The following is a 24,864-nucleotide window of genomic DNA, read 5'->3' as shown; positions in this document are numbered from 1 at the left end:
TGGGAGTTAGAATGGAAGTGGAACTGACAGCATTTTAACTACTTTTCACATCTGAAGCGATTATAAAATCATAATAGCCTATATGTGAATTAAATCCCATATTATTATTATTTTTTTTTTTTTTTTTAAGCCATTAGGGTTTATTCTTGACTCTTGATTCCATGATAAGGTACGGTTTAGGAAATTACATTTAAATTACTTTGAAACTCTGAAGCGATAGAGTAGCCTAATAGGCTATATGTAAAATTATTTTATGCACTTAGGTGAAAATTGTTTACATTTCTTTGATTTATGCACAATTGAGACATGCATAAACCAAAATAATTCCTTTTGTAAAACTTACTTGGCAATAAATATCTTTCTGATTCTGATTAGGTTTTAAAATAGATATTTAATTCATGGTATGAACAATTTAGCTGAATAAATTGATGAAGTTAGACTTTTCACTAATGCCTGGCTACATCAGTGAACAGTGAAAGACATCTGCAACATGGCCAAAATCTTGGGTAGGTCTATACTTTATAATTTTTTATTAATTTGCAACCATGGTAATAGCCTATCATAAACAGGAAAATCTCTGTTTTGACCTGATCAGAAGGATAAACTAAAATCTAAAAGCTCCTCTGGTTTCACAGCTGCACTGGCAGATTTATGAAATATTTAGAAATATTTCGTCTTTCTGCCATTCCAGGAAATGTCATTTTATGTCTTTCATTTTTTTCCAACCTCGATTTTTTTTTTTTTTTTTTGACTTTTTACATGTATAAGGGATTAATTTGCAATTGCGACCTGTACAAATGTTTAAGACAGTAAAACACTTAAAAAAATGTAAACACATTATAAATGTTAGAAAGTATAGGTTTTCACAATTGCTGTGTTCAGGATTTTTTTTTGGGCGGAGCTAAAACGGTGGCTCGATGACGCACTGGAGCCACTGAGCTCCTGGCCCCTCCCCAAACAACATAACTAGAGCACACAGTTCGCGTCAGTTCGCCGTTCAATCGCGAGTTTCTGTGGACTACCATCGTTTAAGTAAGTACATGTTTCCTTAACGCAATATTATGTTTACATTGTTTTTAGTTTATCTTTGTAAAATCTGTAGTCATCTTTGTTCATGCCTTACTAGTCAAGCTAAAGTAAGGCTAAAGTAAGTTAGCCTTGTTTACAAAGTTGCCGCCATGTTACAATTAACTTTCTGTAATAGCTACTTTGTTTCTTTCAGGCGTTGAGTTTTTCTTTTCTTCTAAGATACGTATGTTTATACGAGTGTGAGTACGTATGTGTTTTAAGTTAGTTTTGGTCAGTCGAATTAACTACAGTTACTTGTATGGACAATTATGCCGCCGCCCATGTGGTAATGTGGTTCCAGCAGTAGGTAGCAAAATCTACGACAAGACTGATCAGTATAACTTGTGTTGTTTTCTAACTAAACCGAATGATGATACCAGTAACGTTAGGTTGTTTTCATTTGTTTGTTCCGACACGCACGCTGCTAGTCTAGTTCAGAGTGTTAGCTAACACATGCTGTTTCGCCTTTTTTACACTGTTCAAGCATGTTGAAATGTGTATAGCTTCAGTACGTAGCAAAAGCTTTACATCTAGTGTTTTCTTACAAAACTAACGTTGTATATAGGTTGTTTAAATGATTTTGTTTGTCTGAACAAGTAGCTGCTAGTCCAGTAGCTAGAGTGGCTAGCAATTGTTAGCTAACACATGCTGTTGTGCCTTTGTTACAGTAACTTACACACTGAGGTTAAGCAATGTTGCTAGTTACATTACATGTAGAAATGTAACTAGCTACAGTAGGTATCCAAAGCTTTACATCTAGAAAGACTTCAGTATAACTTAAATTATTTGGTGTTTTCTAACAAAGCAGAATGATGGTTGTTTAAATTATTTTGTTTGTCAGATCAAAGTATGCTGCTAGTTCAGTTCACAATGTAGCTACAGTGACTAGCAAGTGTTAGCTAGCACGTGCTGTTGCTACTGTACTTCTAGGATTTAAGGGGATTATGATGAGTTATTTATCTGAAGTGCTGTACTTTTTATGTTTGAGGACAGTGCTGTTCACTTGAATCACTACACTGAATGAGTACATTTTATTTTTTAACAATTTCACTGTTCCACGTTTGGCTGATCTTTTTTTTTTTCTTTTTCTACAGCATAGCTACTGTATATTCCTAACGTTAACAATGTGGTTTTGTTCACATTTTCTTGCAGATACCTTGACCGGAGCATAACTGGTTAACTTCACACAAGAGACCTACTGTTGGACAATCGTTTTGGCTTTAAAGGGAAATGCATTGTTAGTTACAATGTCTAGTTACTGGGCCAAAAGGAGACGAATATTGAAAGGAGTTGAGAGGGACAAACAGGAAATTGCAGCTGCAAACGATGCTCTACTTGCTGTTATTCCTGACTTTGACCAAGTAAATCCTCCTGTAAATGAACATCAACATGGAATGGCTTCAACAAGCTATTGGCCCCCATATAACCTCCGCAAAAAAGACAAAGGCAACAATTTAGCCATCCGCTGCACGCCTCCACACAGCACCTGGGAGAAACATCATTTTAAGTTTATGAAGGGAGCAGGTAAATGGTTCTGACTTATGCATTTGATTTTCCTGCATTTCATCTGTGTATTTTCTTTGTCTGTTTATGGTGGATAACTGACTTTCATTCATTATTCCCTGCTCTAGAATGTTGGCAAGAGGCGATGAGATATTTGGTGCGCTTCCAAACAGGTTCTAGCGTTGAAACGACGGACGATGACAAGAAGAGAAAGAGAAAGAGAATCTCAAATTCCAAGTACAGACCCCAGGCCTCTTCTGATGAAGAGGAGTCTAGTCTTCCAGATGCACCAGCAGTGCTGTCGTTTGGACAACCTCTTTTGAGCTTTGAAAACATTGTTCCTGGTAACAAGGTTTCAGTGCTGCCTGATGCTCCAGAAGTTGCATCGATTCCAGAAAACCAGGAAAATGTTGTGCCATCTGTAGACTTCAGAGGTGGTATGTAAAATTGCTGTGATGCTTGATTTGTGATCCTGCCACTAAACTATACCCTTTGTTAGATTTTCAAATTTCTGTTTCCTCTTTCTCAGAACCAGGTTTCTCCCCAGAAATTCAGACTCCACTTCACAGAGCCAAGAGTTTGAGTACAAGTAAGTGATGTTATTTGTGACGTTTTTTTGTCTTGGAAACTATTGCTTCTATTTAAGATAAGGAATCCTTTAATCATAATCTGTTTTTCATTAGGACACTTGACTGGTTACTCGCCGCAGCAGTTTCTGGATGAAAGGTGTCGAGGTGTGTTGTACATTCCATTAGCATTGCACAGTTCAATTATAGTTTCATTACTGAATATGCAATACTCTGCACTGAAGTTAAAGCTGTTATGTTTGCTCTTCCAGCTCGTCAAGTACTAAGCTTTACACCCCCAGCAGCAAATTTACCCTGGCAGCATATGGGTGAAAACGCTGGAGGTATGTAATATGTTGCGCTAAACTAAGTGTTCCATTTTAAGTCCAATTCATTAAATGTATGCAATAACTTCAAACATAGTTTTACGTCAATGATTATCAATAGGAGAAAGTCATCGCTCTGTAATTGGCCCTTGGACTCCCCTGGCATCTCGTGTACAGCATGAAGTTTTCAGCTATGAAGGTATATTTTAGGCCTATGTCTTAGTGTCCAGTGTTTTAAAAGTATTGAAAATAGTGCCTTTAGGTGTTTTTTTTTTTGTTGTTGTTTTGTTTTTTAATGTAGATTTCCAGAGACTCCAGAATGAAAAACAAGCCGTGATGGAGGAGAACCAAGCCCTTAGGGAGGAGAACCAAGCTCTGAGGGAGGAGAACCAAGCTCTGAGGGAAAGCACTGCACGAGCAGGTAAGAACATGCACAAAAAAGTCAAACTTAGGAAAGAGTATGTGATGTATGTACAAAATTACCATATGCCTTTCATTTTGTAGCTTCGGATGACAGCGGCTCACTTCAAGAGCAGGTGAAGCAAGTTGGGACAATGTTGAAGACGTTTGCTCGCACTGGGCAATCAGGTACAACTTGCAAACAACACCTGTGGTTGTTGGTTTAATTCCCACTGGGGCCACCTATACATGTAGTAGACCTAGATATAAATGTCATAGTTTAGTAGTTGAGGGACCAGGACTGACTATTATTTTATTTAACCCCTGTAGGTGCAGATCAGACCTTAATGCTGCGACGTCTTGGAGAGTTTGGCGATGTTGTGCGTAGCATGGACAACAAAATGGACACTATGCTGCAACATTTCAGTGCCAATGTGTCTGTTGGAGAGTTATCCCTGCCAGGGGATCTGTTACTCCCCCTAGACACCCAGGAAGATTTGGCGTTGCTTGACAACAGTTTGAGGCAGGATAAAGAGCTCCAGGAACGATTTGTAAGTGTGCTGATTTCGTTTATAACTCCATAGGGTAATGTAAAAAGTAGAATTAAGATTGTACACTGCATATTCTACAGTCTGAATCCATAGCCTGTCACATTTTATATTTATGTATGATAAGCTTCAGAGAAATGTAATTTGTAACACTTTTTTTGGATTTTCAGCTTCGGTTTTTGGCAATCAAATGTGGGAGGGACCTAAAGACAACCGTCTGGCGGATGCTTCAAAGTATCTTCTCTAATCACCTTTCCATCAATACAACCTGGACTGGAGTTGGGGATAAAGCATGTTTTAGAGACATGTTCCTGAAGACCATTGTTCAAAGTAAGTTGGATGTAAAAAAAAAAATATATATGTTTAGTAGATGTGTATGGCATTATGCCATTCAAATGGAATGACAGATCTGTATTTTCTACAGGAGCCATCCGGAAGAACCCGGCAACACAGGATGCCACTGATGAAGCCATCCAGGTTAACGTTACGCGTTACCTGAAAGGAGCATCTGACCGTGAAGGCGGAAAAAGGCGCCGCACAGCTGAGAGGGACCCACAGCCGACCCCTTAAACCTAGGCTGACTACTGACATCCCAGCATCACTGACAACTGGAACCCTTTCTTTATCCTGCAGTCAGTAACATCAAGACCCCTAAAGAAGCCAGAAGTGTCAGACTGCACTCCCCAATCCACACTGTTCACTGTGGATATTATCGTAGTGCTTAACTTATTATATTGTTAAATATAGCTTGTAAATCCTTGTGCCACAGGTCAGCATTGCAGTTATATCTGTTCTACTACTTTTTTTACCTCAGTATTTTTTATATATATTTGAAGATGTTTATCACAGATACAAGAGACATCTTGTACCCCAGGTCAGCAATGCCATTATAATGGTCTATTCTACTCCAGAGCTTTATTCTAAATTATTACCACTTATCTTATTGTTAGAAATGGCTTGTAAATGTGATGTTATACCTGAATTTTTTTTTGGTGTCCTGCACATTCTTTGGTACCAGATATACTCATTACTTATGTTTACTGGTAATTCTTTTCATGCCAGAGCTGACCTCTTTATATTATTAACAATTATTGTAAGTGTTATAATTTGCTTGTAAGCTAAGGCTGTTTTTTTTTTTTTTAACAATTTAATTGGAAACCTGCGTGTGTGTGTGTGTGTGTGTGTGTGTATTTATTTATTTTTTTTCTCTTTTTTTCTGTTATTTATATTTCAGGGATCTGACATCATGTTTCAATGACAGTTACTGTACTTTGAAATGTGGAATTAAAACGTCAAATGGAAATTTGTCTGGTTTGATCAATCATTATTCTTGATAAACTGCATAATATATATATATATATATATAAATAAGCAAGCGGCGACCGATCGCTCGAAAATAGCGTTTGCCTCCGACGGGCCGCGGAAGGGTCGCCTTTGATATAACGGCGGCGGGACGGCGGTTGGCCCGCGGGCCGGCCGCGGAACGAAGGCGGTAGGAAGGCGGCTGCCGCTTCTAAAAAGCGGCTGCCGCCGGCGGTGCACCGTCAAACGTGTTTGCGATTACGCTATTCTGACGCTTCTACTGCCGCCGGAGCGCCGCCGGCGGTCCGCCGACTCATTGCTATCTGGGTCGTAGCGGGTTCGCGAATCATTTGAGTCAGTTTGGAGCTCGGAGCATGAATCATTTGAGTCAGTTCGGGAGTTTGAATGCAGTAATGCAGTAGCTCTTTCTAAGGGTATATTTTCAAAATCCTTTTGCACAATTTTATTTATGTTCAGTAGTTCTTTCTAGCTCAAGCAAATCTACAAACTAATAAAAGGATTTATTATTAAGGTTGCCTGTTGACTGCTGTATATAAAACCCCTTCAGTATTGTTGTTGTTACCTCAGGGGATGAGGGGAGTCATCAAAAAAAAAAAAAAAAAAATTGGCTATAATAGAGTAACGGCACCTCTTCTGGGCCACTTAAAGCACTGCCTATAATACAGTGATCTTTTCATACAGTGATACAAGAAGCTTTTAATGAAGCAACTCAGTGTTCCTTCTTTACTAGTTCTAAAAAGACATTTTCGACCTTATGAAATTTTCGACCTTATGAACATTGCATTATCAACACACTATTTTCTTGTTTAATATTGTAAAGCTGCTTTGACACAATCTTTATTGGATAAAGTGCTATATAAATATAGGTGATTTAACTATTATATATTAGTATACATGTTGTATTTAATTACATATTAAACTGTTATATTATTTATAGTATATCTATATACATGTACATACACACAGCACAGGCTTTGGTGAACTCACATCAGGTGAAATATGGAGAGGACCTTTAGTATGGAGACTATTTTGATATTGCCTTATTTTATAAATATTTTCATAAATATCTGATGGTGCTGACAAAAGGTAGGGAGACAGCTGTGAAACCTTATGTATCAGCTAATCTTTTTAGATAAACCTCTTCCTTCTGGACATTAAGTTTCTTCAAAAGATCCACATTTATATTTATGTTTCTTAAGTTTGATGTCCGTATGCCTGTATGAATTATTGTGCTGTGGACTGAGCACAGCTGGTTTTAGGGGTATAGTGAGCGTTAATGTCATAACCTTGATAAAATCAAGAGAAAATAATATGTTTGGTACATATGAGAACACATGGGGCATTTTATATCTGCTTGTAAATTATGGAAATGTTCTTCCTAATGCATCCAGTTTATCAAGTTTGTACCTTATTAAATGTAAATGTATTTATAGACACAGTAACTAAGAGGTTTTTTTTTTTTTTGTTAGTTTCTCTTATTATCTCTCAGCAACCAATTAGAGGCCTGAATTTGTTTTTATTTTTATATTTTAAGGTTACATTAGCTAACGTCAAGATTAATACAGTAACAAATATTGTTAATTTTAGTTAATGCTTAAACTAATTAACAAATGAGACCTCATTCTAAAGTGTTTTTTAAATATCTATAGTCTTTATTTCACTGTAAGTTTAGTTGAACTAAATGAAAAGTATATAGAACTTATATAACAACAACAACAACCAAATAATTTTGGTTTACTGTAGCAAGTCCTACACTGACTTTCTTCAGTTTTCTCTCAGGGAATATATATATTCCGGTGGAATAAACCTTGTGGGAAGCATTGGAGATGTTTCTGTCTGAGGTCAATATGGAAATGAGTGTTGCATTGAAGCTGGAGCTAGTGTGATATTTCTCCCTCAATATGCATTCAAGCTCTCCAAAAGCATCTGCCGTGTGGTTGGAAGGTGTGAGATCATTTCATGATTCTTAAATTTACATGTACGTAGGGTAAATTGTCCCACTTTTTGCCATTTATCTCTGTGACAAAAATGGCCCAATTTATCATATTACCATAGTACATTCAGCTGCTTTTGCTTTTGTTGTGCTTTGTGTGTGTCTGCTCAGCATCCATGGACTATAAAACCACAAACACATGCAAAACAACATCCAATTACCCATCCATTGCCCATTTTCAGATGTGTGCGCTAAAGAAACACTTCAGATGTCATCATGTTTTATTTCCAGAAGTGCAGCGACCATCCCTGCCCACATCTCTCAAGACATAATTATAAAATGTAGCAGATAATGTCATGTAAGTGTACAGCTGTCTGCTTCTGAGCCTTTCTAAACAAGAGTTTCTGCTAAACGATGTGCTAATGTACAGGGTTTTTTTTTTTTTTTTGTCGTTGGTGTTTTTTTTAAGTGGCTAGCGGTGAGCCGCAGAGTTTGTAATCATAAAATGTTGCAGATAATGTCATGTAAGTGTACGGCTGGCTGCTTCTAAGCCTTTCTAAAAAGAAATTTCTGCTAAACGTTGCACTAATGTACGGATGTTTTTTTTTTTTTAAGTGGCTAGCAGTGACCCACAGAGTTGTGTATAAGTGAGTCTCATGATGGATGATTGCAGAGCTAAATTTCTACTCTTCGATATGTCTCCATCTTATTTATACACAGGGGTCAGGATATACTGTATGCACTTTGAAAAAATTATAATTAAAGCAGCACCTAGTTTAAAAAGTGTCTCTTAAAAAGAGTCATTCCACTATAAATCATACTGATATATTTGAAAAAATATTATCCCACTAATCAATAATTAACTTATATAATTAAAATTTAAAGTAATTAGTAAATGTATGTGTATATATATAATTCTCTAGTGAAAATGATGTCTCATCTGAATCAGGGGAGAAATATGCAAAAATCTATCACTGTTTACAAACAAAACCAGTTCTAAACAAATTTGACAATAGATTTTGATGTGAGAAGACAATAGTGCAACTTTTTTTTATTATTAATTATGGACTCCATAATATTTTAGCCAGGATCATTGGTTTGAAGTTAAAGTGGCTTAATGATAAGCTTGATTCTTACTGTCTGCTCAAACATGCAGTTTTTTACTACACAACATGTAAGGCTAATTTAGCCAGAATAGTTAGCCATTCCAGCAGCTACTCACATTCTAAACTCCCATTCATATTCATTAACAAAGAATACGTGGATATGTTGTTAACTGTAAGTTATACTGTATGTCTCAGTCTTCTAATTATGAGCTTGGGTTGAGCAGACAGTAAGATCGACAGAGTAAAGAGGGAAAAAGACACATCAAATCCTTTATATCAGCGAAAGTTCAGTAGGAGACAGCAGGAGAGGTAGGCCAGTGTTCCCCTAGCTTGAGAAATCTTTAAAAGGTAATTGTTTCCTCATACTGCTGAGCTGGCAGAGGCAGAAAGAGCTTTGAAACAAATGATCTGGTTTTCTGTATCTCTCCATGAAAGTTTTTCTTCATATCTTCTTCCTAATGTTATTTTCAATACAGTATGACTGTCAAAGCTGTATATAGATGTGCCATATGAAACGCCTACCTTTCTGAAGATAATATGAGTGCTGCTTGCCTGTGCAAAAGTTTCCAAGGAGCTGATACAGGAAAACTCTAGAGTCACCAGGGTGGTTCTAGGTGACTGCTATGCCATTAATAAATTAAAAAGTTTTTTTTTTTTTACCCATTTTTGTTAACTTATCTCAGGGTTTTACATTGAGAGACAGAATTTCACGTTGGCAACTTATGCAACTTTACAACACAAATGCACAGTACTTTTTAAAAGTTTTGCCCATTCATTTACATGACAATGGCATTTTGGTGGCCTGAAAATGCAGGGTTTTGAAAACCATACTATTATCGGAAATTTGAAAAACGGCACATGTATATTAATTTTGAGTCTATAGAAATGCATATGTGGGGAGACGCATAGAGTTTCTCTACAAAGTGACATCGCCAACTACTGGCCTGGCTTTTTTTGTAGATCTGTGTGAACCGGATCATTTTGACAGTAGTGTTGTCTGTATGTGAAATTTTTCTAAAGCACAAAGGAAAAACTTTTCAGTTTGTACTAAATTCTGCACCCGGAAAATGGTTCATGTGTTGATTTTGCCGTATGTTTCGTCGGACAGCTAATAAGCCGGATGTCCCGTAGGGTCATCTCGGAGCCTGTGCCTCCTGAGAGCGATATTATTGAAAACAAAGGCTGTAACACAAGCAGCCATAATGATAATGAGGTGCAATGAGATCCCAGCTCTCTGCGGGATAGTGGGAGATTGTGAGCTCACCGCTCTTAATGAGTGTAATTAGAGAGTAGAGCGTCTGATTCCCTAAATGTGACTTGTCACATAGACACACTGTGCTGAGGTGTTTCAGAGACGGGACGGCTGTGGTCTGGATCAATCTTTAAAGTCCATAGGTTCTGTGAAGGTGTTTGTTTTATGAGCTGCATATGTCTTTTTAAATAAGCACATTACTTATTGTCATTCTAGATGACCACTGCATGAATTATTAATATCATTTTAGTGTAAGATAATTAAATGTTTCCATTCACATGCCCCCAGTGTATAAACTATATACTAGTAAAAATGTGTTTACAGCATGGGTGTTCTCATTTTTTTGATGGCAGGTCCCCAAAATATGATAATAAAATATAAAGGTGAGAATTTATTTGTTTTTGAAAGAAGTCTCTTACTGTATGCTTACATAGGCTGCATATATTTGATCAAAAATACAATAAAACAGTAATATGAAATATTATTGCAGTTTAAAATAACTGTTTTCTATTTTTAAAATACTTCAAAATGTTAGTTATTCCTGTAATGCAAAGCTACATTTTCTGCACCATTACTCCAGTCTCTAGAGTCACTCTAATATGCTGATTCACAATCCATATGCAATCGTTCTAATATGCTGATTTGAGCTTACTGTAAGAAACATTTGTAATTATTATCAGTGTTGCAAACAGTTGTGCTGCCTAGTGTTATGGAACCATTGATACATTTGTTCAGTATTTTAAAATAGCAAGTATAGAACAAAATTTATTTGAAAAATAAATTTAACATTATAAATAAGTCTGTGTGTGTGTGTGTGTGTATACACTCACACACAAAACCTTTTTAATTCTCTTTAACCTTTATTTAATTGAAAAAGGTACAAAGAAAAGATATCCAATGTTTTCACTGACCAGGTTGAATGTATTTTATAAATATGAACCAATTTTGAATTTCGTGGCTGCAACACGCTCCAAACAAGTTGAAAAGAGGCATGTTTAACACTCTTGTTACATCCACTGTCCTTTTAATTACAACATTTTATCATTTGAGTATTGAGGATACTATTTGTTAAAGTTGCATGCAAAGCTTTTTGTCCAATCTCACTTGATACAAGACTTCTGATGCTCAGCAGTCTGTAGTCGTTATTGTCTGATTCCCCTTTTCATGATGGGCCATACATTATCAGTAGACCGATATGCTGGCCAGTCAGTCACATCCACTACAAACCGCACTGTTGTAGCACATGCAGAATGGGACCTGGCATTGTGTTGATCTAATAACCATAAACTTCCCATGAAAGATGTCATCTTGATGGCAGTATATGTTTCTGTACAATTCCAATATATGCCTCCTTGTCAATTGTACCATCACACATATGCCAGTCACCAGTCACATCTGCTGCATCCCCATACCATGACACACGTTTAATTTTGCTTCTGTCGCTGATGGTCCCTTTGTCTTTGGAAATGGAAGTTCTGCCAGGAAGACTCAATTACTTCGTCACTAATTACCTTTATCATTATCCAATCATGTCTTTATACTTCGGTATAAAAGATCATACTTACACATGTTTGAGTTGGCAAATGCCGATGCGACAACAACCTCCACCCTCCCCACCACCACCAGGATGGTCCTGTCCTTACCTTCCAGGGGGGTCGGCTGCGCCCCTTCCTTCGTCTTCAGGCAGGAAATGCAGATTCGCTACCCTCGGATTACGAACCATGGACGAGGCCTTCCGCCAAAGAAATTTATAATAATGCCTGCTGAGTTGTTAATAAATGTATGCTTTGTACATCATTTTTCTAGTCTTTCTGGTAGAACTGAGAAATTGATGTCCTTTTTACCAATAACAAGCTGAAATGTGGACTCATCTGACCACACAGAACACATTTCCACATCTTTTAGACTATCTGAGATGAGCTCTGGCCCAGAGAACCCAACGGCATAACTGCATAGCATTGCTTTCTCCAAGAGTAACAGAGATTGAAGTTGCATGTACTGATGCAGCAGCAGACTGTGGTAAATGACAGCAGTTTTCTAAAGTACTCCTGAGCCTGTGTGGGTTTCTTTAACACAGTAGCATGATGGTTTCTTATGCACTGAGGGATCAAAGGTCTTCACACACACTTCCTGCCTTGACCTACACAGACTAAGATTTCTCTGGATTCCCTGAATCTATTCACAATAATCTGTATATGGTAGTTTGTGAGAGCCCTAAAATCATTGTGATTTTCTAATAAGAAAATAGGGGTTTTTTGTATATATATATATATTTTTACACTGCTCTCACAAAGTTGCTTTGCTGGCAAAGACTGAAATGCTCCTTTTATACCAAAACATGATCCCCTTATCTTTCAAGTCAGCTGCCTATTGTGGACTGTTTCAAAACAGTTCAACTTGGATATTCTACAACCTTTTCACTTTTATTTAGCCTCTGTCCAAACTTTTTTGGAGTGTGTTGCAGCAATCGGCATCAAAATTTGTTGGTCAGTGAAAACTTTGGAAATCTGTTCTTTGCACGTTTGTCAATAAAATAAAAAAGTTAAAGGGAATTAACATATGACAGATTCTTGATTTTCACTGCATTTTACAAAATGTCCCAACTTCTAATTTCTTCTCAATTCATTTTATTGGAAAGCATTTAATGTGTGGAATGTCTTGATGTCTGAAATAATTCCTTTGAAGATTACTTATATCAGAAATAGAGTCTAATCCAACTAACTTCTATACAAGTGAATTCCAAGTATGTAGTATGTTGTGCACATCTGTTCTTAATAATTCTATCCCTACAAAGTGTCCTACTTGATCTATCACAATATGATCCCATATGTTATCGTATGCCATCTTTCGGGGACAAACACATCAATTCCTTCACTCCCCGGTCTTTGAGAGGTCAGAAATAAGTCTTGGATATGTGTGGTGGTTACATGCGCAGATGTCTGTTAAGTCTGAGCTTTGTAAATCATCCTGTAGCATGTTGCCATGGCTCAGTGTCAGCAGACCTGCCACGGATTGCTTCTGTAATTGGTATGGTGTTTTTCCAGCTGTGGATGTGAATTGATTCAGTGATGGAGACGATCGGGGCTCTACAGTATATTGGGAAGAGTGGCCCATGGAATGAATGTCAGCATGCGGTAGGATGGAAGAAGTGGGGTTTGTTATGGTATGTTTTCTCAGCTCTGCTGGCAGGAGTTTTTCATCATCCGTGTGAGCAGGTGGTCAGCCAGGCTTGATCTTGTGTGCTGGGGTGGTAAAATAATTCATAAAATGTTTGTTTGCAGTGTAAACAAATCAAGCTGTATGAGCAATAAGTCAGTCATTACCACAGAGAACTGGATCACTCATGACATCATAAAAGTGAAGTCGCAGCGCCGCCATATTGTTATTCCCTAGTGTTCCCAAACATTCTATTGAATTAATAAGAAATTGTATGATTTTAATGAGATAATATCATGTAAACATTAATTTGTTTAATGAACATGATTATCATCAGACAGACAAATCCACAACATATCCATTTCAGATTACAGAGTGCTCATGAAATCAATTTCTGATACTAATAGCAGATATGTATTCATGTTTAATATTTTCTGCATAGTTGCGTACAAAGAAATCTATTTTGTCTTGAATCAGCCACCTGTGGCTGTGTCGGCATATGTAGTAGCCGACATACCCACCTTAACTATTTCAATATAGCGCTTATCCTGCCAAGTCAAAAAGACTTTAAAGTGAAGTAAAAATTAATTTACACAGTGCTTTAAGTGGCCCAAAAGAGGTGCTGGTACTCTATTATAGCAATTTTGTTTTCTTTTCTTTTCCGGTTTTTTTTTATTTATTTTTTTTCTTTTTTTGATGACTCCCCTCATCCCCTGAGGTAACAACAACTATACTGAAGGGGTTTTATATACAGCAGTCAACAGGCAACCTTTATAATAAATCCTTTTATTAGTTTGTGGATTTGCTTGAGCTAGAAAGAACTACTGAACATAAATCAAATGTGCAAAAGGGTTTTGAAAAAATACACTTAGAAAGAGCTACTGCATTCAAACTCCCGAACTGACTCAAATGATTCACGCTCTGAACTCCCAAACTGACTAAAATGATTCGCGAACCCGCTTTGAACTCACGAACTGACTCAAATGATTCGCGAACCCGCTACGAACTCCCGAACTGTTTCAAATGATTCGCGATCCCGCGCTGAACTCCCGAACTGACTCAAATGATTCGCGAACCCGCTACGAACTCTCGAATTGATTCAATGATCCGCGAAGCCGCTCCGAACTCCCGAACTGATTCAAATGATTTGCGATCCCCAAACTGACTCAAATGATTCGCGATCCCGCTCCAAACTCCCGAACTGACTGATTCGCGAACCCGCTACGAACTCTCGAATTGATTCAAATGATCCGCGAAGCCGCTCCGAACTACCGACATGATTCAAATGATTTGCGATCCCCAAACTGACTCAAATGATTCGCGATCCCGCTCCAAACTCCCGAACTGACTGATTCGCGAACCCGCTACGAACTCTCGAATTGATTCGAATGATCCGCGAATGCCGCTCCGAACTACCGACATGATTCGATCCCCAAACTGACTCTAATGATTCGCGAATCCGCTCCGAACTCCCGAACTGACTCAAATGATTCGTGAACCCGCTCCGAACTCCCTAACTGACTCAAATGATTCGATCCCGCTCCGAACTCCCAAACTGGTTCAAATGATTCAATTCAAATGAACGCTTCATACTCCGAACTAGGAAGAATTAGGAAGCGTGCATTGTGAAAGGCGCTCTGAAAGGCGGCAGCGCAGGCAAAGGATTAAAACCTCTACTAAAACAGATGTCCAAATGAACCTACCGGTTCTGGGCGCATGGAGAGGTGGAGGTATGCTCAAGAGCTATATTTGGAAGTGGCGCATGCGGTACTGAGTACCGGTGCGTACCAGCACTGAATTTACATACACTTATCCAATGTGTAACTGATACGCTTCAAATCGTGTGATATAGATAAGTGTTTTGGCTGTCAGTCAATGATGCTCTCAGCCAGTAGGGAATAGTAAAATGGCGATGGCTTCACAGCTGAATGGCACAGATCCACTCATATATATATATATATATATATATATATATATATATATATATATATATATATATATATATATATATATATATATATATAGATCAGTGTTCATTACTATAAAATAAACCCCTACTGCGTGTTTCAGGCTTCACCCTAAAGGGCTTTATTTATTTATTTTTAAAGCTCTGGGTACTATCCAGATAAACTAACTATCTGGATGCACTAAAGAGTAAAAATTGACTTCAGTTGCCTCAAACATATGCAAATACAGTAGGCCTATTTACAGTATTTTGTTTATCTTCTGATTTTAAGGGGGTGAAATTTTGCCTTGGTGTGTTTTGATCAGTTTCCCATTTCTGTTCTCTTCTGAAACTTTTGTCAGCATCTCATGGTACGTTCTTGTCTTTCATCTAGAGTAAAGTCAATGAGGTCCTGTGAAATGTACATTTCACATCGATGTGTTTGGAGAAAGCTCCGCTGAGCATTTGTTCATGGCATTATTTGGATGCCCTTGTGACATCTCTTGCTTGGAGAAAAGCCTTCTGTGCTGTAGGCTTCCCTTGACTTTCAAAAGCGGAAGGGTCTTTTGAAGGAGAAGAGGCAGAGAGGGTTCAATCGATCCGCTTCCTTGAAGAAAATTTCGAAATGGGTTTCTCTTTCATTTAGCAGCAGGGCTGTCATTCATCAAAGCAATCGGGGGAGACAGGAGAGGGGACAGATCGGATCATTCGTGAATGTAAAAGAAGATCAGGAGCGCTGCGAAGGTTACAACCACTGCTGAACTTCAGCAGATGCCTGTATCAGACATCTGTATCATTAGTTCCAAGTGCCATTCACTTGATTCGTTTATGAAAACGTTGAGCTGAAGAATGAAAATGATATGGCCCTCAAAGGACACATGTTTGAAGGCCATCTCATTGAGTTTCACTTTAGAAATTAATCTGCTCAAATATTCTCATAGTCACAAATATATAAAGGACTTCAGTTGATATCTGATTTTTACATAATGAAAGAGCCATGCACAGGTCTCATCTTGACATAGCCGTTGTTAGTCGAAAGTACAGGAATCCCAATATTATGATAATTATGTTTTTAGTAATTGGTGAGGAATAAGGCAGCAGTGGCTCTATGTGTGAAAAGTAACATTTCAGTGTTTTACATGAACCAAAACATCACACACATAGAAAAACAATCGTTTTAATCAGACTATAGTTTGTGATTAAATCATTCACTGCATCATTCATGAACTGAATCAACAGATTCCTTGACAACATTGAATGATTTGTTACAAAAACATTATTAGTTCTGAAGTCAAATAAAATTGCACATTTTCAGCTTCATAAGAATTCATATTTTCATGCTTTTATGATACTTTAATATTGTGTTTGAAGGCTCCAGTCCCCATTCATTGTAATATTATGGAGAGTAATGACCAGCAAAATCTTCTTTTGTGTCCTCCCCAAAAAAGAAAGTCAAACAGGAACAACATGAGAGCAAGCATGACAAGATTTTCATTTAGTTAAATCTTAAAGGAAGAAAATATATAGATTTGGGGTCAGTAAGGGTTTAATAGTTTGAAATGAATTCATTCAAATTAAATTCATTCAAAATTAATAGTTTTAAATACTTTAAAGACATTTATAATGTCACAAAAACTATCTATTTCAAATAAATACTGTTCTTTGGAATGTTCTGTTCAACAAGGAAATGGTTTCCACAAACATATGAAGCAGCACAACTGTTTTCAACAATAAAAATAATAATAATAAATGCTTCTTGAGAAGCAAATCAGCATATTAGATTGATTTTTGAAAGATCATGTAACACCCAAGACAAATTCAGCAATATTACATTTTAAAATATATTACAACATATTTACAATGCAGGTAATTCTTAACTCTAATATAAAACATGTATTTCTCAGCAGCAACCTTCTCTTGCAGAATCTATGATGTTGCTTCCATGTATCTGACAGTAATTCAGTTTCGAAGTTTCATTTAAACGTGTTTTTGAAATGTGCAATGCAATGAGCTGCACGAGCCACTTTTGCAGTATCTGCGCCGTCAGCATTTTTAAATGTGTCTTTACGTATCACCAACCATTTCACTGTTATCTGACTCATTCACATGTTGGCCTAATGTACACTGAAAATATATGACAGATGAATGTGTGTACAGTACATTTCCATATAGACCACATAAAAACCTGCAGTGTGGAAACTCATCTGTCCTGTAAGAAACGACACACACAAGCTGCACGTGTGACATGCAATGCATTCTGAATTCCCAGCATGCTGGATAAAAAAGCAATATAGAGTATATCTCAGAGCAAAAGATGAAGATACTGCATTAAGAAAAAAAAACAATAAAAAACTGACTGCAGTCTTGTCACACAAGCATGTGGTGGGATTAGAGAAGATGGGGTGTTTTATTTTATATTTATTTTTTTTGAAGATTAGACATACAGATACAGGGAGGTTCAACCAATAGTAGAAAAAGTAAAAAAGTAGTTAGCTTTGCCACTAACAAAAAGAAACTAGCTACATTAAAGACATAGTGCAGTGAATGGGTGCTGTCAGGAAAACATCACAATAATAAACAAGCAATCCACACGACTCCAGTCCATCAATTAATGTCTTGAAAAGTGAAAACCTGTGTGTGTGTTTGTAAGAAAGAAAAGAAAAATCAGTCAATAAAGCATTTTTACTTTAGACCATCACTTATGAACAAAATACAGACAAATAAACCTTAAATACAACTAAGAACGTTTAAAATAGGCTACAACAAAAAATGTGTATGTTGTGGGAATGTCTTTTCAAATTGAATTATGTCGGTGTTGTGTGTGTGATTTATAAATAAAATGCATGTACACATATAAATGCAAAAATATATAATTAGTGACTGTTGATTGACTGTGAAGCTGTGTGCAAAACAATATAACATTAAAAAAACGATGCTTCAATTTGTCATGCTGCAATGCTGTTGGGAAAAGCTACTGAGAATCTACTAAGGAGTAATACTTTTAGTTAGTTATTTCCCAATGCTGATTGAAACGACTCAGAACATACTGATTTCCATATGCAAATCAGCAGCTATAGCTAATGAGTGAAGGGAGCGAGTGTTTTCGGGAGAATTCAAGGGTTTAAAAGAACGTTGTGTGTTGGGCTGTACGCATAAGGAACAGGCAGATTGTCAGACAAATGAAGGGCCCGGAAGGGCCTGGTTGCTCTGAGGACTGGCTAATTGAGCAAACAATTATTTTGGCATTCAGTGCACACTAAGCAGATGTGTTTTGAAGACAGCTGTCAGGATGAGTCTTATTTCAAATATGCTAATTGTGTTCATTTTTAATTAATTTTGGGAAGAAAAATAACTTTTCCTGAAGCTTTCAACTGCCAATGTGGAAATAAATTGTAAAAATGCAGGAAAACATACATCTTCACTTCTGTATTTAGTGGGCGAAATCATAACCCAGTTTAATTTACTGATAACACTGTTTTTGCATGACTAAAACTCTTCAGGGGGCAGATGACTGACGAAATTACCACTTCACTTTTGTGATTCATTTTTTTTCAGTCTATTATGTCGTTTGAAATGTTTCTGAATTTGAAGTGAATGTAATTATCCAAAGCAAACGAACAATCGCCGTTTATGACAAAACCTTCCACCATTGTCCAGTATGTTTACCCACAATACCTCAGTTGAATCATTTCATGTCCAAATTTGACACTATCATAGAATACTCATGAAGCTCCTGTTCTTTAAATGTATCTGGTGTCACAGAAGGCTTTGGAAAATATCTCAAATCTGCATTATGATATCTCATATTGCATTTTCAACTGCGCCTCTGAACAGCGGGCCATGACCTGATTCATGTTGGTTCATACTTTATAATGCATGGCTGTCTTTAGCAGGGCTATGGTTCAGTGCACACAAGAACAGGTGCTATAAGTGCTGGATAGATGGATGAGAGAGAGAGAGAGAGAGAGAGAGAGAGAGAGAGAGATGACCTACAGACTTAACAAACACGAGCCCACTGAGAACCTGCATCTGCTGTCTTCAGATTAAAGATCTGGCAACCTCAAATGTGTTTTAGGATTGTTAATGAAACATTTTGAATAGATTACATCATATGCTGATTTATCAATAAATGCATGTTTTCTAGTAAAAGCACTCAAACGATGATAATTCAAAGGCTTTGCAATACTGGGAGCATTGAATAGACATTCCGAAAAAAATTTCAATGTGAAGGTGATTATTCACTTTTGTCCACAATAATAATTTCTCTTGATGCTTTTCCTCTTTTGTTAATTCATGGAAATGCTCTAGTTGTTTTCTCCTATATATTTCCTATATAATTGAATGCATTATCTTAATTATGAACACACTGGTTTGTGTTACAAACAGTTTTACGGTTTACTGCACATTTTTATTCTTCTCCTTATTTCCCTACAATGGCTAATGAACCGGAAGTCTCTCACATTAGCTCACATTAATATTGAAGAATGAAGCGGATAGAAGTTTACTCAGTTATGACGACTTCCAGGGTCCATTAGATCAATATTTATCCTGCCTTCACATGCTATTGGAATTATCGTAAAAATATGTCTCCTCGTAGAAAGACTGAATTATTTGTCTTGTAAAATCTACTTTACTCCAGTATCTTTGTTTTATTTTAAACTTTTTTTTGTAGGTTTGAGAACACTCGTGCTCCCAGCAGCAGCTGCTGTCAGTAAGACTATAATCAGAAATGACTGCACTGTTGTTAGGAGATATTGTTTTATGCCCAATGTGAAACATCACTCCAGATCAGGAGCAAAGAGTACTAGAACGCTGTTTGGACTGAAAACAAGCTAAATTTAATATTCTCTTAATTACCAGTGTGGTCTAACGGAACGCTTGGGAGAAGTCATTCTCTTAAAAAACAAATCCATCAAACATCTCCAGGCTTAATAAATTCAAATAAACAAGATGAGGTTGCATAATGTGCCAAAGCACTTTAAAACAAAAAAACAAGTTAAGCAAAACTTTGATCTTGTTGTACACAGAAACTGGGGAACTGCTAGAAACTTTCTTCCAATCTTTAGTCCTGCTGTTTACAACAAGAAACTTTATAGATCTTACATCTGTTATGTGCCAGTGATAATGACAATGACTAGTAATATGACTAATACATTTTTTATTAAGGATATTAATAGTAATAATTATAATAAATGTTACACTTAAAATGGATTATATATTTAAATTATTTTTAAAAATACTTTATTATCACTATTATTATTATTATTATGAATAATAATAATAATAATAATTTTCAAATAGGACAATATTGTAAATATGATATTTATTAAATATATAAAGATCTAATCTAAACAATTAAATAAGAAATGTTACTCCTAAATTATATGTATTTAAATTATTTTAAAACGTTATTAGTAGTAGGAGTAGTACTAGTTTTCAGATGGGACACTATTTATTAAATATATTAAATGTTTAATGTAAACAATTAAATAAGAATATGTAAACATGTGTTAATATGAATTCTATATTTATTATATTTTAAAATGTTACTATGTTTTATAGTAATATTATTTTTATTCTTAAAAGTAATAAGATGAAGAATTTTCAGATGAAACAATTTTGTAAATATAATATATGAAATGTAATTAATACTTTAATTAAAAAAAAATAAAAACAACATTTATAATAAATTAATTATATATCCAAATAATTTTTTAGATATATTTACTGGTATATGTTATTTTGTATTACTATTTTGTATTTTTAAATAATATTTATATTTACAATACAGTCTCTGCAGAAACAACCAGCATGAAAAACTTGATCATTTCTGATTTGTGTTTGTCTAGCTCTAGGATCAGGGTTTGTCTAGTTAGCAGCATGTGTCATTTAACCTTCGCTACACCATCTGAGCCCAAAGATTATTTAGGTTTAGAGCATTTGGGTAGATTTTTAAGATGTAATAAACCATTGATGTCACTGACTTGCTGATGCACATGCAGTATTTTTAAAGGATAGTTAAGGATAATATTTTGTTTCTTTCTTTGCTGTAGTTTTGTGCTGTCTTGCATGATCCTTGTTCCATCATGCTGGTTTATATATGTGTTATTGGATTGCCAATGCATGAAACAGTGGTTTACTGGCCGAATGATGCTGAACTCACGCTGTATTGACAGAGGGGAGCGGTGAAGACTGTGCCTCATAAAATATCGAACACAAAGGCAAATTTAATAGGGCTGCTAGAATATCTGCTTTATTTTCCCCTGCACAGCTCTCACTGAGAAGGACTTTAAGCATATCTTATGGAAATATTTGTCTGAGCTGTGCAGTTCCTTTATTTTGCTGTTAAAATTGAATTGCAAATGATTCATTTGGTCTTGGGCTTCTAAAATGCTTTCAGTATGTTAGAAATATATTGACTGCTTTTTAAGACCTCATGGCAACTTCCAGTCTAGGAATATTTTAATTATTGATGTGTTTTCTTGTATTATGGAAGTGTCATCTAATTTATGAAAACAAAATATTCCAGATTAATACTCATGGAAAGTTGGTGAGGGTATTGTCTGGAGTATAGATCCTGCAGCATGATTTAGATTTAATAATCCCTAGAGAAATTCTCTGTCCCAATTCCATTTTTCTTTTAATTAAAGTGGGCGCTAAGATTGATTACAACATGCTTAAGGGAGGAGGTAGAATTACTTTACATTTGTTTGTAGCTTTAGGTAAGTATGTACAGTGTGCTTCACAATGTCTTTTTTTCTGAAAATAATAATAATAATATATTATTGTTGTAATTATAAATAGTCATAGTTATATGTAAATTGATAAAAAAATACTATTACTATTTATTATTTGATATAATTTTGCAAATGTTGTAAATATATTTAATATAATATATACTTAATTTAAATATTTATACAATAATAATAAATATTATTCATAATTGAAATTATATATTTACATTTATATATTTTACTGTCATTTGTTTAAGAAATGCTATTTTTTATTGTTTTATATTTCAATGTTATATTTGTAATATTTATATTTGAAGTACAGCCCCTGCTGAAATGAACCAGAAATTACCAGCATAAATCAAACAGCATTCAATTTATGCTGGTAATTTCTGATTTGGTGCTTGTCTGGCTCTAGGGGTCAAGGTTTGTCTGTTTGTCTGGAAAGAGACATTGTGTCTCAGTGTGCATATATCCATTTTAAGTAGTGTGCATGATATATGTTGTCATTTATATATCAACTTTATTCAACAATTCAATCCGTGTGGTGCGGCTGACAAAGAACAACATACACTTTTTGCGTTCAGTGAATACTCTCCAAAATGGCACTAGGGTACGTGGAGGAGACAAACTGTTTTTTATTTATTTTAACAGATGAACGGAGGTTGGGAATGACATGAGGGTGAATAATTAATGACAGAATTTTCATTTTGGGTGAACTATCACTTTAACTATAAAGTTCTCTTTGAATTCCAGCGGGTTCCTGTGAGATGCGTCATTGTTTGAAGGCAGATCTTTGAGGCATGAAGGACTGTAGTGTGAACACTGCGATCTGAAAACCCAAGCAGTACTACAACAGAGTATGAGAACATTCGGGCGGCCCGTTCCCCTTCCACCGACACGATGCACTGGTTCCCGCTGGTAGTACTGGTGTGCCACAGCGTACTGCGGGTAATTAGCCATCATGGGAATATTTGTGGGACTGAGATAAGTAACGTTAAATGGAGCCTTATTTATTGATGGTTTGCCATCAATCTTGAAACTCCTCCAACCACCCCGAGAGCCAAAGTCTGTCTCTTTTTGTGAACTAAACATGCATGAACATCATGTATTAAAGGGTTAGTTCACCTGAGAATGAAAGTTCGTCCATTCTTCTTTTTGTAAGATAAATATCCAGATTTCAAATGTGATAAACACTTTTTTTCTCACTTCTGCTGACTGGGAACCAGAAGACGTGCAGGTGGATGTCGTAGTTCGTCAGTGACGAGCGCGGAGAGAGAATAAAACAAAACACTGCTCACGAGTTAGAAGCACAAAACCAGGATTTGTAAAGAGAAATGTCGGATGATTTTGAAATAAGCCAAGAGGAGACTGGTTTTCCTTTGCTAAAGTAGGGAAATTTTGTTTCCTTTGCTCCTACATTTCCCAGAGGCAAGCGCGCGACGCTTTTTTACTATTTTATAATTTACTTTCCGGTATTGAATTAAGTGAATTTAAATTCAACATTTTTCTTTCTTCATCTATTTGTATTATTTTATTAATTGGGCCTGTAATGCCACAGTGCATTATGTGATCGCACGGCTTCAGTTTCAAGCCGAGTCTGTTAATTGGCTCAGTTCACACACGGTCTTCATTCTTCTCTCTGAGATAGTAGAGATGGTATTCAGAGAAAAGAAGATACTGTAACTGAGCTGGGGGAGGAATAGTTGTTGTTTTTTATAAATTGTTTTTTTTTTTCAGTTGTAGTAATTTCAATACTTAAAACTTTGTTTTTCAGTTAGTTGCATAGGCAAATTTTCTAATGTTAAAGTTATGTTTCAGCTTCATTTCGATTAAACAGAAAAGTAGATTTTTACTTCATTTTACTACTTTTTTAACTACCAAGTTTTAGCAACACTGATTGCAATATGCCCAATTTTAACATGGATATATCCAAATGACATTTTCAAATTGTTCCAGAAAATCAAACACATTTGTAATGACATGAGGATGAGTAAATGAGGACAAGGTTTTTATTTAGAGGGAACTGTTCCTTTATGGTTTTGAGCTTCAGGAAATAACATTTTGTTTCTAGACATCCTCAGAAACTGCCGCCAGAATCTTTCCTGCTGTCTTTCTTGGAAAGACATCACAGAAAAACCATAAGCTCCACTTTTTTTTCAAATCCAGTTCTCTGCCTGTCTCTTTTTGTCATGTTCTGTCGCTTTTTTATCATCTTTTTTCACCTTGTGTCAGAAAACTGGATTTATTCCAGCAGTCATTCTCAGTCCAGATTTGTGTTCTGGTGTCCACATTGTGATTATAAACAGAGTGCCTGCATAGTTAAGGTGAGGAGATGTAGGTCTGTATTTTTCATTTATATCAAATATTTTATTAAATAATTCATAATACGCTATGCCTATGTCTATCATCCGCTGAAACGCCTCCCTCTCGTGAACGCACATACGATAGTTAGCGGAAGCTAAAGATTATGGTTTATAAAGTTTTAATTTATATTTATAGTTTATATTTATAGTTTTTTTATTATTATTATTTTTCTTCTTTTTATTTACTTCCCAATATTGCATGCTAATTCTTTGCGTTAAATTATTGTGACATCTGTCAGTGTCATATCTGTCCATGTCAACATTGTGAATTCAATGTGTAGGCAAAAGCAGTTTTCGGTTTGCGCAGCCTTGACGTTTGCTGTGTTTTATTCATGTATTCAGAAGGTACACTACTGGGCTCTCAATTAATCAATCAATCAATCACCTTTATTTATATAGTGCTTTAAACAAAATACATTGCGTCAAAGCACTGAACAACATTCATTTGGAAAACAGTGTCTCAATAATTCAAAATAATAGTTAAAGGCAGTTCATCATTGAATTCAGTTATGTCATCTCTGTTCAGTTTAAATAGTGTCTGTGCATTTATTTGTAATCAAGTCAATGATATCGCTGTAGATGAAGTGAAGTCAACTCTGCTTCCTCTCACATCACTAAGGTTAACACCTGTCCCCGAACCGG

At 36.0% G+C, this 24,864-nt stretch overlaps 1 protein-coding gene across 4 annotated transcripts; it reads left to right on the top strand.

The window, feature by feature from the left end:
• Nucleotides 1–2,301: 2,301 nt before the first annotated feature.
• LOC113054585 (uncharacterized) lies at nucleotides 2,302–5,388 on the top strand. Of its 4 annotated transcripts, XM_026220233.1 has the most exons (12): nucleotides 2,302–2,451; nucleotides 2,548–2,592; nucleotides 2,700–3,008; nucleotides 3,101–3,160; nucleotides 3,255–3,305; nucleotides 3,410–3,481; nucleotides 3,585–3,662; nucleotides 3,765–3,884; nucleotides 3,968–4,051; nucleotides 4,193–4,413; nucleotides 4,581–4,740; nucleotides 4,835–5,055. In XM_026220233.1, the coding sequence occupies exons 1-12, from the start codon at nucleotides 2,316–2,318 to the stop codon at nucleotides 4,978–4,980; spliced, it is 1,482 nt and encodes a 493-aa protein (XP_026076018.1). In that variant the 5' UTR covers nucleotides 2,302–2,315; the 3' UTR covers nucleotides 4,981–5,055. The 4 variants fall into 4 exon arrangements, with proteins under 4 accessions (XP_026076018.1, XP_026076016.1, XP_026076017.1 ...); XM_026220231.1 differs by having other exon boundaries at nucleotides 2,302–2,592; nucleotides 4,835–5,388; XM_026220234.1 differs by lacking the exon at nucleotides 2,548–2,592 and having other exon boundaries at nucleotides 2,303–2,409; nucleotides 2,697–3,008.
• The last annotated feature ends 19,476 nt before the right edge of the window (nucleotides 5,389–24,864 follow it).

The sequence above is a fragment of the Carassius auratus genome, chromosome 35 (genome assembly GCF_003368295.1).
Source record: "Carassius auratus strain Wakin chromosome 35, ASM336829v1, whole genome shotgun sequence".
Classification (NCBI taxonomy): Eukaryota; Metazoa; Chordata; class Actinopteri; order Cypriniformes; family Cyprinidae; genus Carassius; species Carassius auratus.
The sequence above is the reverse complement of the archived record's forward strand: the minus strand, read 5'-3'. Positions and strand labels throughout refer to the sequence as shown.